This window comes from Acanthisitta chloris, unplaced genomic scaffold (assembly GCF_000695815.1).
Source record: "Acanthisitta chloris isolate BGI_N310 unplaced genomic scaffold, ASM69581v1 scaffold11605, whole genome shotgun sequence".
Taxonomy (NCBI): domain Eukaryota; kingdom Metazoa; phylum Chordata; class Aves; order Passeriformes; family Acanthisittidae; genus Acanthisitta; species Acanthisitta chloris.
Window position 1 is genome coordinate 14717 of NW_008674327.1, and position 18083 is coordinate 32799.

At 38.8% G+C, this 18083-nt stretch overlaps 1 protein-coding gene across 1 annotated transcript in view; it reads right to left on the reverse strand.

Annotated features, from left to right (window-relative positions):
• Positions 1 to 18083, reverse strand: part of HGFAC (HGF activator) — a 42569-nt gene that overhangs the window by 10637 nt on the left and 13849 nt on the right. The window contains exons 5-8 of the mRNA XM_009075296.1: positions 17692 to 17805; positions 16451 to 16582; positions 14765 to 14875; positions 1996 to 2170 (exon numbers count right to left, since the gene is read on the reverse strand). Of these exons, the coding sequence (XP_009073544.1) occupies positions 1996 to 2170; positions 14765 to 14875; positions 16451 to 16582; positions 17692 to 17805 (532 nt within the window). The remainder of the gene's footprint in view (positions 1 to 1995; positions 2171 to 14764; positions 14876 to 16450; positions 16583 to 17691; positions 17806 to 18083) is intronic.

The window sequence follows — 18083 nt, forward strand, 5'->3', positions numbered from 1 at the left end:
TAACTACAGCCCACACTAAAGTGCTTTAGCAGATATCAGCTCAGCTATTTTCAGAACTAAATCCCATGGGAGAGATTCCTCTTTTACGTTACTTTTTTAAGGGAAGACATTCCAACACAGGTACTTCCGTAGAAAATCCGTAACAAGAAGAGCTATCAAAAACGAATTAGCAGGTTCATATTCCCTGGAGAGTCTTAGGAAATGAAAGTCTACGTCAAGAAAATACTGTATACCTCAAAAAGGAGGGGGAGAAAAAGAGGAGGAAGGAAACCATTTAGCCCTTTGTTACCTTGGCATTAAACAGGTTTCGGATTGATTCCATTAGGGTTTCTCCATGGTGCAGCCTAATTGTCTTTATTAATGCCTTATAAGTAATCAGAAGTTTGCCCAGTTTCCTCCTCCAAGAATAAAGGAGCAGAAAATATAGGAGAATATGTAGACACAGTAAGATCTTTATTAGACCAAGAAAAACAGACAAGGTAATTCAGAGCTCCAGATAAACAGCAATTCTAATTTCAGTTGGATTTATCACAAGCGCTATCTGTTATTGTAAGCTTCTTCAACAATTTTTTTTTCTTTTTCAATCTGACTGCTCTTCAGAAAAAGATTAGAGCAGTTTCAAATTCTCAGAACTGAAGAAGCAACACAGGTTGAGTCATCTTCCGCCAACAATGTTTCTAAATTAGACTATTTGAAGCAGAAGATATCTGCAGGATTATATAGTGCAGCAGAGATATCCCCAGAAATTGTAACAAGCTGACAAAAAAGTGAAAAGCTTCTTTCTCAGCTCTACAGAACATGAACACATCAGCTCCTACACCATTTTGTTCTTTGCATTTCAAATCTAAAAGTGAATATTGGGCATAAATGATGTTAATTGAATGGCTTTAGCTTTATCAAAGCATAAATTGCCAGATAAATTGCCACATTGTGCTGGGGCACCATAAATCAGATACTGAAGTGTTTGAGCAAGGACCAAGTCCTGGAAAGCTAGATGGGAGGGTTTAAAGGAGGGGGTAGGAATTGCTTATTTTTAGTTTCTGTTAGATAAAGAGCTGCTTTCAGCATGCATGCATGCTTTTTATCATTGAACTAATTAGGAAGGGCAGTGCATTCTGATTTTCCTGACATGCTGGTCTAACTTCCATAAAAAAACAAAACAGAAAACCCTCACAAAATAAAAAACAAGTTAACAAGGAAAACCTTAGTCATAAACTAGTAATTTAAGGAGAATCATCTAAAGTTTGTGGGGTTTAGCATTTGCTCATCTCCTGGATGAGAGATGTTCTCTCTAAATAGAAGCATTTATTTATGGATATCCATTGATCTCATGGAGACCTCAGAGATGGGGGAACATAAGGTGACTGAGAAGAAGGCACAAACCTATATAGCACAAGCTATTTTCACTATAGCTGCACAGAAAACTTCAGTAGAAATGTAGTTTACCAATATGTGGTTCAACCAAAATGGAAACACTGTGAAATCTTATTTGGCAATAGTTTTGGTTTGTAAGAAATCCAAGAAATAAATTTGACTTCCCATTTCAACATTATTTAAATACAATGCCTTTATTTTTCATTTCTAATTAACTTTTCTCTTTTGAAAACACCTTTCACAATTCAAGAATTAGAAATTAAATTAAACTATTTCAATTTAGCTACTGCATTGGTTTCTTCTTTTGGGTAGTCATCTATGAACAATTTTTAAAGCTTTGCACTATGGTCTCATGTGGAAAAAATACATTCCCCAGGAATAAAAGGGATTTGGAATTTTTGACATTATTTTGTGTCTGAGCTTCTCTTGGCAGACTCAGCTACAGATTTAGGCTATCTACCAGATCTTGTCTTCTGTACAATCCCTCTTGTCAGGCTGATAAAGTCAGTCTAGCTTTTCTGAGACGGGGAAAACACCTTCTTTGAGATCCTGGCCCTTCTACTTTCCACAAGACATCATCTCTTGATGGACAAATAGAGGGCAAACAAGAACTTTCCTCACCTGCAGTAAGGGAATGGCCCTAAGCCAAGCTGTACTGCTTTCTCAATGCTGTCAACATGAAGCTCTTGGTACAGCAGGTCTGAATCCCAAGACAAGCAACTGTGTCCAGAAATGGTTGTCTTTGCCATACCTCTGTACTCCGTGCCGTTGCCAACATAGCACCGATGGCTGGGAACTGGCAGAGGAAGAGACTGGTCAGGAATCAATGCTAATTACATGTTAAATACTTACTGCATAGCTGAGGTCCAAAACGAGAGCCAGCAGGCCCAATTCTGTATAGTGTCTTTTACCTTGCACAGGAACTGAATGCATCAAAGGAGAATTTATTTTTTTTAATAGAAACAACATAAGCAATTCAAACTTCCATTTAAAATCACTCGAAAGCGAGCCTCATTCTACACATGCACAAATAGCTATTCAACAGGCAGAATGGCAGAAAATTAGACCCAAAATTTGTACTGCATATGGAAGATTTTAGTCAGCAATCTGCAGCAAAAGTAAGCAATATGGCTGGGATTCCTCCAGTCTAATTTTAGGCACAACTGAGCTCATCACTGGGAACTCCCTCTTTAGCCAATTAAGAGAAACAGGCATTTCTAGCTCCAAACTGATCCAGTCTGTTTGAGGAGACTTTTAAGAGGAGGTGGATCCCATACACTCTGGTCCACATTGACTGAACCTCCATTGTCAATAAAGGAAGCTTAAGACAACCAGCTCAGGTAGAGATATATGTGTTGTAAAGTAGTGAAAACAACCCTGCCCTGACAGCAAGTGCTTAAAAAGCCTGATTTTTGAAAATATTTCTTTTTATGGCCTCATGCTTATACCCATGTATATTACATATATGTCATTACGTATTGCAAACACAGCAATTTTGCAAAAATTTAACTAGTAGGTTGAATTTTCTTGTTCAAAACTCATTTCTTTGTCACCTGCAGATGGGTTATTTCTTCAGATAGGTCTGACACATACATATTCTATGACCTGTATACTCAGCTGCCAAGATCTATCAACAGCACATACCAGCATTATGGCTCAAAAACATATGGGGATGCATTTGTATACAAATAGCTACACTGAGCAGAAAGCCTACACCTCAAAAAACAGCTCAGAGCATCCCAAAGGAAACACAAAACCATCTAATGTACAAAGAGGATTAATTGTGACCAAGCCTCAGAGGGTTTCTTATCCCAGCCGTGTCAGTGTGACTTATCCCTGACATCTGCAAGACTGGTGGAATCTTCTTCTAAACTTATAAACATACTTAGAGATATAACATCATGATATCAACCAGCTGTTGTACAACACATTCTGAGGATGATGCATCACACCATACAGTGTAGACAACCACTGCCAAAGATGTTTATTTTGACAGAATAAGGTGACACATGAACGAGGGCACATAACCAGCACTGAAATAGTGAATCGCAGCACAGAACTGCTGATGTCAATTACCCTTCCAAGCCATCGGTGCAGTGGCAGACCTCAAAACCACAAGCAAGCATATGGCATAAATTTGGGAGCTGGAGGTCAAGAAGTTTGGTGCAACAACTTCAGTGTGATTTAGCATACAAACACATAGCCAAATTCCCTCTCCAGCTTGGCCTGGCAGATACTTGTGAGATGATGAGACCACATTTTCTGCTGCCCACATCCTGAATCAAATTCTCTTTATTTCAATTACTATGAATATAACATTAAACCGAACTCATATTTTAACAGCCATAATCTAGGAGATCACACAAAATAATTTGCCTACCATTTATATTGCTAGTGATAGTAACAATGCCTTGGCAACCCTGCCATTTATTTTCTGGGCAAGTTGCAAGTTACACTGCTCTGTTTACCTGAAACGGTGTCATGAAAATATTACCATCATGCTGTATGCTAAATTCTTTCATTTAACCAGGAAAGAGCCGGCTGCTGTTTTTATTTCTACTGTATTTATTACATTCAGAGAAACAATTTAGAGTTGACCATTTTTACGAGGATGAAACAAGAGATTGTGTTCCAGTGCAGAACCAGGACCATATTCTGCAATACCAATGGTTTGGACATATTGCAGATGGTGTTTACAAGTTGTGCTTATCCTTGTCAGGCTTAAAATCCAATGTATCTCTGTTTCATCAGGTCTGCCAGTCACTGCTGAAGCTGCCAGAATATTTTAACTGGAAGAATCTGGCTCCTTTCTAAATCATCCCTCATGTTCTCCTTCTGTAACTAAGAAGTTTAGATTACATCTTGCACTTGTTGAGAGGAACAATAATATCTCTCAAATAGTTTTTGGTTTCTTTTTGGTTTTATAAGGAGTATTTTGGGCACAGGTGTAATGTGACAATCTCATATCTTGTGGAGAAGCTTCTAAGTTAACACAGTTGTATCATTAGTAGCTTTCCATTGGTCTGTGCTCCACTACAGCAAGTTTCATCCCACTGGTTGGCAGCAGCACCACAGTACCCAAAGATCCTCTCAGTAAAGGGAGCTTCATTATGTATGTACAGCCTAATACTTTGTATTACCTGTAATTCAGGACAGTTTTCCAACTATTGCAGTCATATAGATCTTTTGACTCTAATACTCTCTCTCGAACTGTTGCAATCCTGAAAAAAAAGTCTCTTTTCCCCCTCTTTGTCGGAAATGGTGTGTAGGTGGTCTGCTTTCAGCAGTCCCTAATGGATTCCTCTGACTGAGAATTGTTCATTCCCAAATCCTTATACCTTCTGCAACATCTTGGAACTCTGAGAAATATTTATTTTCTTATGTGGAAGAAAGTAATGGAGGACATAACATGTATTTTACTTGTTCATTCCCTTCCCTGTACTTCTGCCAATCACTATGTTAAGAGTAGAAATGGCTTGAACTTTCAGACTATGAAAGGTTTGATGAAAATGCAGACTCAAGTTACTCTGCAGTCCTATGCCATTATCACCACTGTTCATTTCTTTTCAGAAAAAAAAAATTATTAAAATTTTAAACTAGAAATAATTTTCTGTTCTGTTTTATTTTTAAAATCCAAAGTAATTCAATATCTCACATAAAACATTCCATTTGTGTTAGGATTGTATATTTTATCAGCATGTCACACCAGGTCTTTGCCTTTTAACTTTTCAGTATAAAGCAGATTGGGGTCTTAAAATTAACAGCAACCTGAAATACCAGTTATTCTAATTGCTAACTTCCTGAAAATATTTTACCAGGCTTTTTGTCTCCAGATCTTCTTTCAAATTCTCTAGTTACATATCTGAACATTTTTAGGAGTTTGTTTAGAAATCTTTCTGCAGAAAGCAATGTATCTTTTAGATTTTCTTTTCCCTAAAACATCTCATCAGCAATTTTCCTGATGTTTTTGAGCTTTGAATGTATTTTCCTTCCATAACCTATTTAATTTTGTCAATAAAAATACATTTTCCCCCAATGGTCCTAATTCTTGTACAGGATAATTTTCACAGAACCACAGAACATTCAGAGCTGGAAGGTATCCAGGAGGATCATCAAGTCCAACTCCTGGCCCTGCACAGGATATCCCTGAGAATCACACCACGTTCCTGAGAGCATTGTCCAAATTCTTCTTGAGCTCTGTGAGGCTTGGGGCTGTGACCACTGCTCAGGGGAGCCTGTTCTAGTGCCCAAATACCCTCTGAATGAAGAATCTTTTTCCAATATCCAACCTAAACCTCCCCTGACACAAATTCAGGTTTTAAGTAACCCTTTCATTCAGCAATGCTTTGTTTTATCCCTGACAAACCTGCAATGCTTTCATTAAATACAATATTAGATTAATTTATTTTTCTTGTATTGCTCTGTATAAGCTGATCGCATGAAGGGAGAGGGAGAAAAAGGACTTAAGTCCCTTCTCACTTTACAAGTGCCTTTACAAGTGGTTTTCTCCAGTGTGTTAAGTATCAATTACCCCAATGGAAGAGTTGTTAGAAAATCATATACTAAAGCAAAACCTTGCTGGTGTTAGGAGAACATCCTCCATGCAGAGCTTTCCTGGAGCACATTTCCTGGAGCACTCCTGTTGCAGTGCCTCAGGAAGCTCTAGAGCCAAAGGCTGGAGTGCCTTGAGCCCTATGTCCACTGTGCTGGTCAGAGAGCACTTCAGCACCAGCTGGGTAGCAGCTGGTTTGTAAGACAGGGCACTCACACCTCTCTAAAATCTTCTTAATATATCTGTGAATGCATATTTCCACCTAAACCTATTCCATCTATTAACAATGAAGATGAACAGTAATGAACAATAACATTTTATACCTCTGCATAAGTTTATTGCTTACATGGCCTCAGCATTTCAGGATGTGTTACTCTTCATGGTATCTACTCCATAGGTATAAGTCAAATTTCCTTTCTACATGAGCTCAGACTCGTCAGATGCCTGCAGAAAAATCCATCTTTCTTGATTCACCTAGAAGTTCCCTGATCTCCTTTCCTGGGTATCTGTGAGATTCCCTCAGAGATGAAAGATGTGAAAGTCTTTGATTTTGGGAGTTGCACTTCCCCCATTGCACATGCAGCTAACCACTAGTCTGGGCTGGCAACAAATGTGTGAGAGAAAGAAGTCTCCAGTATTCATAGAGGTTGGTGTTACAGGCAGCTCATTTCATCAAACAATGCACTGAAGCACAGCACTCACCCTGCCAGGCATTTTGAAAGCAATAAGGCAAATATTCCTGTGTAAAATGAAACAAACACCATGCAGAGAGCTGTGAAAACATCCACATTAATCTAGCACTTCTTCCAGAGGAAGATTTGTCTTATCTTTCAGTGACTCCCTGTGCCACTGAAAAGCTCTGTAAATGTCTAGGGAGGTGCCCAGGTAGGCACCAGACTGCACTAAGAAAGCAGATGCAGTTTTTTCACTCTTTAATGATGAGAATGTGAAGTCTAATGACTAGGGGGAAAGGATTGCATGGCAGCAGCCCCAGGACTGGACTGTTCCCAGCTTGAAGCAAATTGCTTCACATTTTCCTGCCTGTCTGTGAAAGTGAGAATAACAGCACCCACTGCAGCTTTCAGAGTTTGAAAATTAAAGAACTTATACCATAAGTGAAGTATAAGGGGAGCTATATATTTATATAGCTATATTCCTATATATTTCAATCATACATACATATTTACCTAGATTTCAGTATTTCTGTTTGGGCTCACGATTTCATACAACAGCAGATTGCACTGATTTCTAACAAATAATTGATTCAAATAATCATGCCACTTTCTGGTTTGTTGAATAGCAGTAAAACCTCTGGATTGACAGCAGCTAACATTAAAATGAATCCCCACTGAAACCACAGCTTGATTATGACACACATAAACAATTTGTCTGAGCCAAAAACTAGGCAGAAATGTGGAAAATGGGCATCGTTTTTGTAATTAATCAAATCTAATAGAAACTTACCATGTAAAACAAGGATGGATTTAAGACTGGGAAAACAAATTGTTCTACATAGCACAAATAATTTCTTTAAGTTGCATCCTAACATAAGGATGGCACACTCCATTCACTGAAAATAGACTTTTTTATATATATTTCTTCTTCAAAGTATCTTTGTACCTTGTTACTTGCAAATGCTTAGATCTACTGAGCTAAAATTGAAGAGATCTATGTTTGATATATAAGCTAATGTACAAAGCTACCTTCTGAGTAAGTTGAATTCTTTCACATGAAAGTTTAAATCCAGAAATCTATAAACTCTGCCAGTACTTTCTTATAGTTTAGAAAAGTAATATCCTAGATAAGAGAAAGGAGTGGCTCTTTTTCCATTTCCTTTTTCTATTGATTATCTTCAATTCGAGTATAATAGCTATGATTTACAGAGTCATAAATGCAATCAAATAGGTAGGTATATTGTGCTAAAAGGAGCAATGTATTTATGGAATAGGCTGTCAAGACGTATGGGAAAGAAATTCCAGCAGCAACAAGCAAATCTCAGTGCTCCATTACTTTGACAGTGAAACAACCAGTTGCACAGACTATCTTCAGGAGTTTCAAGAGTATCTGAGTGCCTAATCCATAGTGAAAGCTTTCATTCTTTTGGCTATACCTGTAGGTCCTTATGTGTTTAGAGTATGAACCAAAATAATCTCTGGACAGGAAAAAAACAGACTGTATAGCAATTCATGCTGGTCAGCAGATGAGCAGTTGCTCTGTAGAGAGACAGTAATGAGTGTGTGGAGGTGTCTCTGGTGCTCCCAAAGCATCCAGTGTGGGCTGGGGGGAGAAAGCAGGCAATGGGAAAGCCAAGTAATCCAAGGATGAGCTGAAAGCCTGTGAGCTGCTGTAGCATGTCTTCCACATCTTCCCTTCAACCCCCTTCATGTCATCCCCTTCCATTTCAAGAGATGTGCCCTCTATAAAATATACCTAACTGATACCACTGTCATGTCTCAAATAAATCAAAAATAGGATTAAAAACACCTTTATGGCTCTGAATTAACCAGAACCCAATCACTAACACCTCTGCCAAGTCAGGCACTCTATCCTGAGAATAACGACTAAACAGCTTCTTCATATTAGCAACTGCTAATATTAATCATATTAGTTTACACTAGAATTACAACACTTGCCATCTAAAATGACATCACTGTAGAAACACAGAAGGCACCAGAGAAACTTTAGTGTTCACCAGCATCTGGAAAATACATTTCTTTGCAGAAATAAAGAAGTCCTCTGCTGATCTCAAACCTACTCCTATCTCTGACTGGAGAAATTTTTGCCTCTTCCTTAGTATTTGCCTGATCACTCAGTCATTACAGAGTTATTCCTTGCTGCAGGCTGTGCCGCTACCAGTATAGCTCATTAGCTCTCTCTTTTCTAGCCCACATTTGCCAAGGTGTCAAACCTAAATGACTAATCCTTAATGTCCATGCAAACAGTGCTTCCTTCTTCATTTGCATTTTTCTCTGTATTAGCCAAAATCTTTATTATGATCCTAACCCTCTAAAGAGAGCTGGGAGATCAGAATAGCCTCTCTATTATTGCTCACATCAGTCACCTTCATAAATGACACCTTATCTTTGTTTTTTTGCAAAGCCACAGTTATCTCTGGTCTCCTGTATTGGCACTATCTCAGTGCAATGAATCAGAGGTGGATACTTAGCTGATAATGCCATGCTCACTCATTTCTTTGTTTTCCAATCCCCCCTACCATTTATCATTGCAGGTGACATTCTACTAAACCTATTCCTGTTTTGGAATAATTAAAAATCTGATTTCTGCAGCAGTGCCCTAGGCCTTCTCTTTATTATCACCATCATTAACCCATGCCTTCCCCTCATGCAACTTCCCAGGGGACCCATAAAGCTTTACTTCTACAAATAACATAATCACCTCTACAAGCCATATCAAGCCATAATGATTCTTTTTTTTATCTGCTGTTCCACTTATTCTTCCACAACCATGGAGAAAAAATAACTTTATTCTTTTTCAACCTAGTTTTACTACTAATCCAAATGCACTATACATGTAAGAAACAAGCACCTTCTCAGCCCCACTCAGAAATCCTCTTCAAGTCTTAGTTACAGACCTACTTGTCCAAGCCAAGTCAGGGACTGACTTGAACACTCACTCAGCATTGTCAGCCAGCTGGCCTTGTTATTATACTTCACACTATTTCTTTGGGGGTTTTGACTCCTTTACCCACTAATCCAAGAGCATTCTAGTAGATGGCAAATAAAAACCAAAAAGTTAAAACTCATTATCTTCTTCAGAATAAAATAGATTGAAAACTTTCCTTCCAGCCTCCAGAGCTGAATTTCCTTTACTAAAGTACCTTTTTTAGTAGAAAACTGCAAACACCCTATTTCAGTTAGAGAACCACTAAAAAGGTGGGTTTGCTGTCATTTTTACTATTTCTATTACCTCGAACTCCCCCGGTTTAACCCTCAAAGATGTGGCCAAGAGGGGTTTTTTTCCTGTATGTAATTATATATTCAGCTATTCTGTCATCTTCCTTTTCTAAAAATCTTCAACCTACTTCTGACATACACCACATCTCCTTACATAACTATAAGCCTTCCACAATTAGCATTCCAACTCATACTTTCTTTAAAGCTATGATACCCCTCTACTTCCTTTACCCATAGCCTAATAAGGGGAAAAAACCCCAACAAATCAAACCAAACAAACAAACAAAACCCCAAAACACACTAGAAAACATAGAGTTTTCAAAAATACCTTCACCAGCTTCATACTTCATCATGACCAAAATACAACATTATTGCTCCCTAAACCTTAATCCAAAGAAAACTCATACCGTATAATCCTCTGTGCAGTTCTCCCAGTACTCTCAAACCTACTGTAACCCACAAACATAGTGACAAAAATTCAGTCTTCCCATATGAAACAAGCTTCCATGCGCTGCTTTCCAGCTCTTCATTAGTTTAATCATGAAAAGCACCAAAATCTGCCACCTATTTACTTAGTACTATTTATTTCACACATAGTTCCACAAGGGCAGACCCTGAACTGTTGCTGAGTCTTAATACAACAAATGGATCAGATATAATCCCTGGATAGCCATCAAGAACAATGTGCCACCCAATGAATGAGATAATTCTATACCATAAAAATCCAGTTCAAAGACAACAAAACATTGAAATACATAGTATTAAACCCCACAAATGACTACCAGCTATTTCTTTGATACACAGTAATACAACAAAGCCAGCTAAGGACACCAAAACACTTGGCAACTAATCCAACAGAACAAAGATACTCCACTGACATATCCATATTGCCCAATAAATCAAGAATAAATTTAAAATACAAATAAGTACCCCAAATTTACTAACAACTCATACCCCCAAAACAGTAACAAAGCAATGGTAATGAGAAGGAAGTGCTCTTACATGGAAATTGGGCAAAATATATATTAATTCCCATTCACATATCAACTAAGGCAAATAGTGTGAATGCAATGGTGCAGTTTCAACCACACAAAACCTAAAGGAACCAATCCCTTGGAAAAAAATTCTACATTCTCTTCCTTTACCCTTCAACTCCCTTTAACTAACTCCCTTTAACTTCTCCATAAATCCTTATTATAATGAATTATCTGTCCTCTGGCCAAATAACTCCTCTTTCTTTACCTGTGTGTCCCTCTGTGTTCACCCAACATCTCCTCCATGGCTCCTATCTGTTCAAAGAGACATAAAATGTCAAAGTAATTTTACAATTACATATTTACAATTCTTTGTCATCAGTTAGCACCTCCAAAGAAGCTAAATATTTCTGAAGTTAAGTATCTGAAAAAATAAATCCCTCTCCACTCTCTATGTCAACTTAGGCCAAAGATAAATATCCCACTCACATCTTTCTCATGTTTCTCTTCTTGCTCATGTTTCTCTTCTTGCTCACATTTACCACTGCCAAAGTGGCTGGGCCTGGGCCCTTTTTATAATTTTCTCTGCACAATGGGACAACTCTTGCTGCTCATGGTTCGATAAGTAATTCTGAATCTTCACCTGGAGCCTGAATTCAGAGCTCTCTCAGCAAGACCTCTGTTTCCAAAGAGAATGCAGCTACTCTTTTAATGCAAAATACTTCTTTCTGAAAATAGGTGCATCTTTAAAGGCAATTAGTGTAAATTAAACTTAATCAAACATGTATGCTTGAACAATTTTAAACAGCATCTGTTTGGGGAGAGATTTGTTGGTGATGCATCTAACTTTCTTTGAAATTAAACTTCACTGAAATCTTATACATATAAACAGTCTCAGAACACTTTTTTTAGATGGCAATTCTTTCCTTAGTACTGAAAGTTCGTTCTTTAAGGGCTAGAAAATAATGTATTCCCACAAAGAAGAGAAATCTATATTGGAATCTGTCTTTTTGTATATCAGTCTCCTTTGTTATGGATATCTCCTGTTACTTTTATCACCTCCCATGTATTTTTAAAGTCAGCTGATAATTTGGCAGTCACTGCATGGTCATTTATGATAATGGCTTGGCAATATATTTATACACACACACATATATATACACTCATATATAATGATTGTTTGCAAGAGAATTTTAAGATCAGTGTAAAATTATTTTTGAGAACTGACAGGGACCCTGTAGTCCAAAAAAAGGTAATGGGCAGATAAATAGGTATCTTTAAAATCACAGAAGTTATGATTATTCCCTGTTACTCACTGTTCAAAGGGGAAGAATGAAATTACCAGGCAGTAGGTTTTTAGTTAACAATAGAAAATACTGCTTCTCATCACATCTATTTAAATTCTGGAACTTCTTGACATGGCATGCTGTGAAAGGGAAAAGCAGAAAGGAGTTCTAAAGAGTTTAGACAAATTCATGGAAAACAGGTCAAAGTCTATCGGATATGGTGGTCCAAGCATCTGCTAAGAAAATCCTCAACCAGGAGTATTTCTCAGTAATTTCCTGCTATTTTCACTATCCTCTTTGTTGTTTTTGTTCATTTTTCGTCATCCTCTACTTTGCCCGTGCTTGAGTCACAGTACTACTTGGTCTTTTGACCTGACCCATGATGGCACCTTGTTTAATAACATTTGTGAGTATAATGTCAAGGCAAATTAGCTGACATTCCATTAGAAACAAGTGAAGACTGGTTATTCTTTGTGTAAGTCAAGGGCAGAGGATATCAGAGAGACCTGAAACACATCACAGCTCAACAAGAGTCTGGGAGACTTACTGTTTATTAAATTGGTTGAATTGTTTTTTAAAAATAAATAGATAAAAGAAGACATTTTTGCACCACACCTTGAGGTTTAAGGTTGCCTCTATAACTTAATAATTCACAATAAAATACACTTTGGAGATACCGTAACTTTCTCTGAATCAAGCATTATAACCATTAGCTACTCAGACAAAAGGGCAACCTCACAATTCCATCCTGTTAGGCAAGGGAAAATGTACAACACAGTACAAAGGAAACAAAGAAAAAAAATCCAGCTGTGCTCACAGCATCAAATTGAGGGGTTGAAGAAAAAATTGACCCAACATATATTTAAAAATCAGTTTTGTGTACTCTCGGAATACAAGCTCCCAGCACTTTCACCAGAATGCCATTACCCTAGTGTGATTATACTACCAGATCTCTAGACCCGAGTGCTAATTTATTTGCATTAATTTAGAATGACTAATTCCTGGCAAAGAGGGGTTTTTTTTCATTTTTAAACTTGTTTGCAAGGCCCTGACACATAAACACAATCCTTCAGTTCCTGTTTCATGTGGGGGTGTTAGACAGTTGAATGCAGATGGATTGTAACCGTCCAAAGCCATTTGTTTAGCAACCCAAATGTTTGCTTTATTATTTTCAAGTAATCAAAGAGCACCTGCTTATTTCTTGTTTTAAGCTAGTCAGACAGAAACCAGTATTACAGCTCTAACACTGTTATCCTGATATTTATAATCCAGGCCCTGCTGGGTGGATGCTTATGTGCAGCATTGCTGCTTTGGACACAGGAGGCTGATGATAGGAACTGGAAAAGCAGATTCATGTGAAGATGAGCAGAGCATGGCCCTGCCCAGGGCTCCAGGTCACACGTGCACTGTGCCCACACAGCCCCTCACTCCAGATCCATGCAACAGCATTCCAAAGCCTGGGGCAATCTCCCCAGGGCAACTGAAGAACAAAACAACAGAGCTAAAATAGTGCCACTTATGAAGGACTTAAGAGTCACAAACCCATTTCACATGATTCATTGGGTACCTGGTAAGTGAAGGTTCAGGATCAATTCAGACACTGTCCAATTTGCCAATTCACTCCTGCTATTTGTTACTCTAGCTGTACCCAAATGGTTTCCCAAATGATTTTTTTTTTCCAGCTTGACTAGTTGGCTACACCATTTGTTAACCATCCGAATAACAAAAAGAACACCAGGTACCAATTACAGTGCTCCTTACCATGGTTTTTATCCCAGCACCCATTTGGACCAACTAGATGCCCACTGTGGCTACTGGGAGTCTTGTCTTCAATTTTAGCGATCCATGGGATTTATGTACTCAGAAGGACACAGAGAGTGAGTTGATGGGATCACAGGATGGTATGACAGAAGGTCCATTATAATCAAGACCTAAAACCTGCTGTATTTGAAAAGTAACCACTGGTGTAATTGAGGATTTAGCACGCAAGCAAGCTTCACAAGCAGATTTAACTGCTGCAGGGAGAAATGTTTAGTCTTCTGAAGGAAGGCTATATCAAAAAACTATGTAGCATCTAAGAAGCAAAACAAGACTATCACATAGACACCAAAAAGCAGATTTCTCTGCCCTAACCCACCAGATCAAGCACGGTTTGTATGTAAGCTGTACTGGGCTAAATGTGCTATTAATTTAGTGTACAAAGTAACCCAAAGGATGTGCATTTTCTCTTTGTCTACTTCCCACAGTAATTTAGTGCTACCAAATAATACAGTCAGCTGCTAGATTTTGTCAAAGCATAAATCCCTGCTTTATGAGGGGATGCATGGATCTGTGGGGAGGCATTTACTCTAGTGTACATCTTTGCAACTGATCCTGCAAAATGGAAGCAGGCACTTATGGGCATGGGTAATTGGATTAAAATTCCTGAGCTTAATTTTCCATAAAGTTAAGGACATGAAAAAAGATTTTTAGAATCAGTCTCAGTGGTGAAGTGTGTGTCATGTTTTACACTGGAGAAATACATTAAACCCTTGTTCTGTGTGATTCTTCAGTTGTTAAAAGAAATGTCCTGAAATGCCAAATACAACACAGAGGCAAAATCCACCAGCTTCACACCCAGATGAAAATCCCAAATTCTGTCTGCTAGTAGGTTGTCATACTTACCAATATTGCAATACTTTCCTGCATAATTTTCTTTGCAATCACATACGATTTTCCCACTGAAGGTAACCATTTTACACTCTCCATCATTCATGCAAGGATTATGAGCACAACCTACAAGCAGAAACCAGAGATCAAACCAAAGGTGCAGACTATTCAGGGGAATCAGTCCATTTTAACTTACTTTAGTACATCTTCTCCATGCATATGCATTTTGGGGAAGTTTTTCCTTTTTTACTCATCTCAGACCTACACTTGATATAAATTAAAGAAAAGGAAACTCGGCTGATTTCTGCCCACTGAGGTCTGTCTCATTGTTTTCACTGCTGTTGGATAATGTCAGCCTAGCTATTGAAAAATATTATCAATGAACAATAGGTAAAATGGGGGTGGTGATTATTATTACTAGTGGTGATGGTGATGGTACAGCACTTCTTTCTTTACAGAGGGTTCTGCCAGTTCCAGGTTTGCCACTGAGCTGTATTAAATAATTACTGTAATTAGATGTATTTATAATAACATATCTAGTAGGGAGATCTGTTACATATTTAAGATCTGTGATTGGGAAATATTAGGTCCTATCAAGTTTCCCAACTCTCCCATGGACTCCCAATGTCCTAGAAAGCCACTGACTCTTCATATTTTCCTTTCCAGTTATGTAAGGTGAGAACAAAAACACCTACTTATTTCAAAAGACCTTTATGAAACTTATCTGTACTGTAAGTTTTATTTGAGAGTCTGAGCAGGATAAAAGTCAGTCAGATTGAGAACCTGAATAGCCATATCAGAGCATATATATAGGTGAGGCATGTGGTTTGCTTCCCAACTTCTCTTCTTCCAAATGGAAGGTGCTGCGCTGGCTTCATCAGTTAAGTGAATGTGCTGCCCAGGGAGGTGGTGGATTCACCATCCCTGGAGGTTTCCAAGATGAGACTGGATGTGGCACTTAGTACCATGGTCTAGTAACCACGGTAGGGTTGGACTCAATGATTTTTGAGGTCTCTTCCAACCAGGTTGATTCTGTGATTCTATGACAACCCCAAGCACATGCCCTGCAGCTGGCTGGCCAGCTGTGTTGGGTAGCTGACAGTCCCAAAATAAAGAGGAGGCTTCATAATATAAGCATAACTCCAGCCAGGAATGGCTATGTTGGCCAAAAAGCTTGAGGACTCTGGGGTCGATGCAGGCCATATGGGACCCTGGAAGCAGGTAAAGTTTGCATGCTGGCAGCTCAAGAGTGGGATAGGCTTGGGAAGTAACACAGAGGTGAAACAGCAACATGAAGCAATTGTAGGTGTGCAGGGGAAGAGTAGAGCAGGGTGTGCCTCTTAGGCATGTTACAGTTTTGGAGAAATTTTACCACTTCTGCTATATAATCTGTTGCATATTCTTACACGTTGCAGATCAGGATTTCATCCCTCTCAAAGAAAACACTGAGGTGTGTCCCTAAAATTCATCACAATGAATATAATTGCTTCCTCAAATAAGGATGGACACACTGAAATGATTTCTTGGGTCAGCACTACTGCTCACACATGGAAAGTAAAGCTAAAATGTTCTCTTTTAGAGAGGGTGCGTGAGCTGCAAGAGCAGCATTATTGTATCTAACACCATTCAGGTTTTGATACCCCCACTGCCCTTCATCCCCACTCCATGCAGGCCTATAACTAATACAAAATAGTGCCTTACTTTTGTGTGCAGCACGCCCACACTCGATCTGGCCGTTCACACATATACACTGCTCCACAACTCCTCGTTGGACTCTTGACCAGCTCACACCCACATCAAAAAACTCATGGAGACTGTTGTCAAAACATTTCTCTGAAACACAGTTTTGCAAACAACACAAGCTTTCAGAGGTTATTTCTTGCAAGAAATGGCATGACAATCTCCATCATTCCCAGCTCATCTTTTTTTTCCCTGTTGAGCAGATACATGTTCATTGACAGTGCTTCTCAAGCAAGACAGCCTACATAGCGTGGAGGGACTAAGCTTAGGGCAGCAGCTCCAAGGAGGCAGAGGTAGCTTTCCCCTAAAGCCCTATGAGCATGACATCATCACCATGACCTAAGCCCTTCCAAAAGTTCATTCAGCAAACACAAAATGTCAAATCAGTGGTATATACTTGTGCCTGTCCCATTTTAACAGATCATCCACTGATGATGGACTGTGCTAGAGACAGTGAAGCACCAGGACTGAAAAAGGCTTCTTATTGTCAGGAGAAAAGTCTAGAGATGCAGAGGATATGGGCTAGTAGTGGACTTGGCAGTATGATCTCAAGGGTCTTTTTCAACCTAAACGATTCTAGGATTCTATGAAAAGCCATCATTAAACATCAGCAAGCACAACTCAGAACCCTCAGTGTAAAAGCCAAATTCCTTGCTAGACGTGTGGCAAATTGGGAGTGAGACCATCATAAAAACTGGAAAAATAACCCAAGCAAAGCCTTTTGGCCTGACTGCTTTGAAAATGACTGCCCTGAAGGTGGAGTACCTGCCCAGATACAAAGCTGAAATCACAGGAAAAGCCACAATAGACCCATATGTGCATATGCACAAGGGCTAAGGCATTACCTGAAATTTGCTGCTTTTTCTTGTCTCTATGCCCTACCTACTAGATATTACTAATTTCCAAACATGTAAGGGATATTTCAATCTTAAAAACAGCAAAGGAAGGGGGAAAGGCTCTTTGTGTTTCTCATGCTCACAGCATACTTGGATTTATAATTGTACAGTCAAACTATTTTCAGATGTCCTGTCAGGAATGGATTGTCATAACCACTTGGAAATCCACCTACACAAACATTCATGCTGCAGTGGTCTCTCCCATCACAACTGCACCACCTTTTCATTAAGCAAACATTAATGAGCTCTACTTACTACTTGTATTTTACATCATAATGCTCAACACTCATGGAAGAAGATACTTACTTATCTGGCAGTTTTCGCCTGTGAATTCCTCAGGACAGGTACAGTGGTACATCCTATGGCTATGAGTGAGAGAACAGGTCCCTCCATTTTGGCAAGGATTGTTTGCACAGTGATCTAGAGAGGCCACATAAGAAGTTGCTGTTAATGGGTGTCAGATTAGTCATGCTTTGATGTGTTAGGCATCCACTCGGTTACAGGAATCTTTTTTCTTCAATACACAGTGGGTTTAATACCATCTGTTAACCTAAAAATATGTTCATTCAGCCAATTTATATTGGGTTTGTTTCCAGCTGTATAGCAGCTATATTTTACCAGCTTTTACAAACCATGTAGTAAATCACCAAGCTGAACCTTCTTCCCCACAGTAGCTTGTCCGAAGGTGGTAAGTCCAG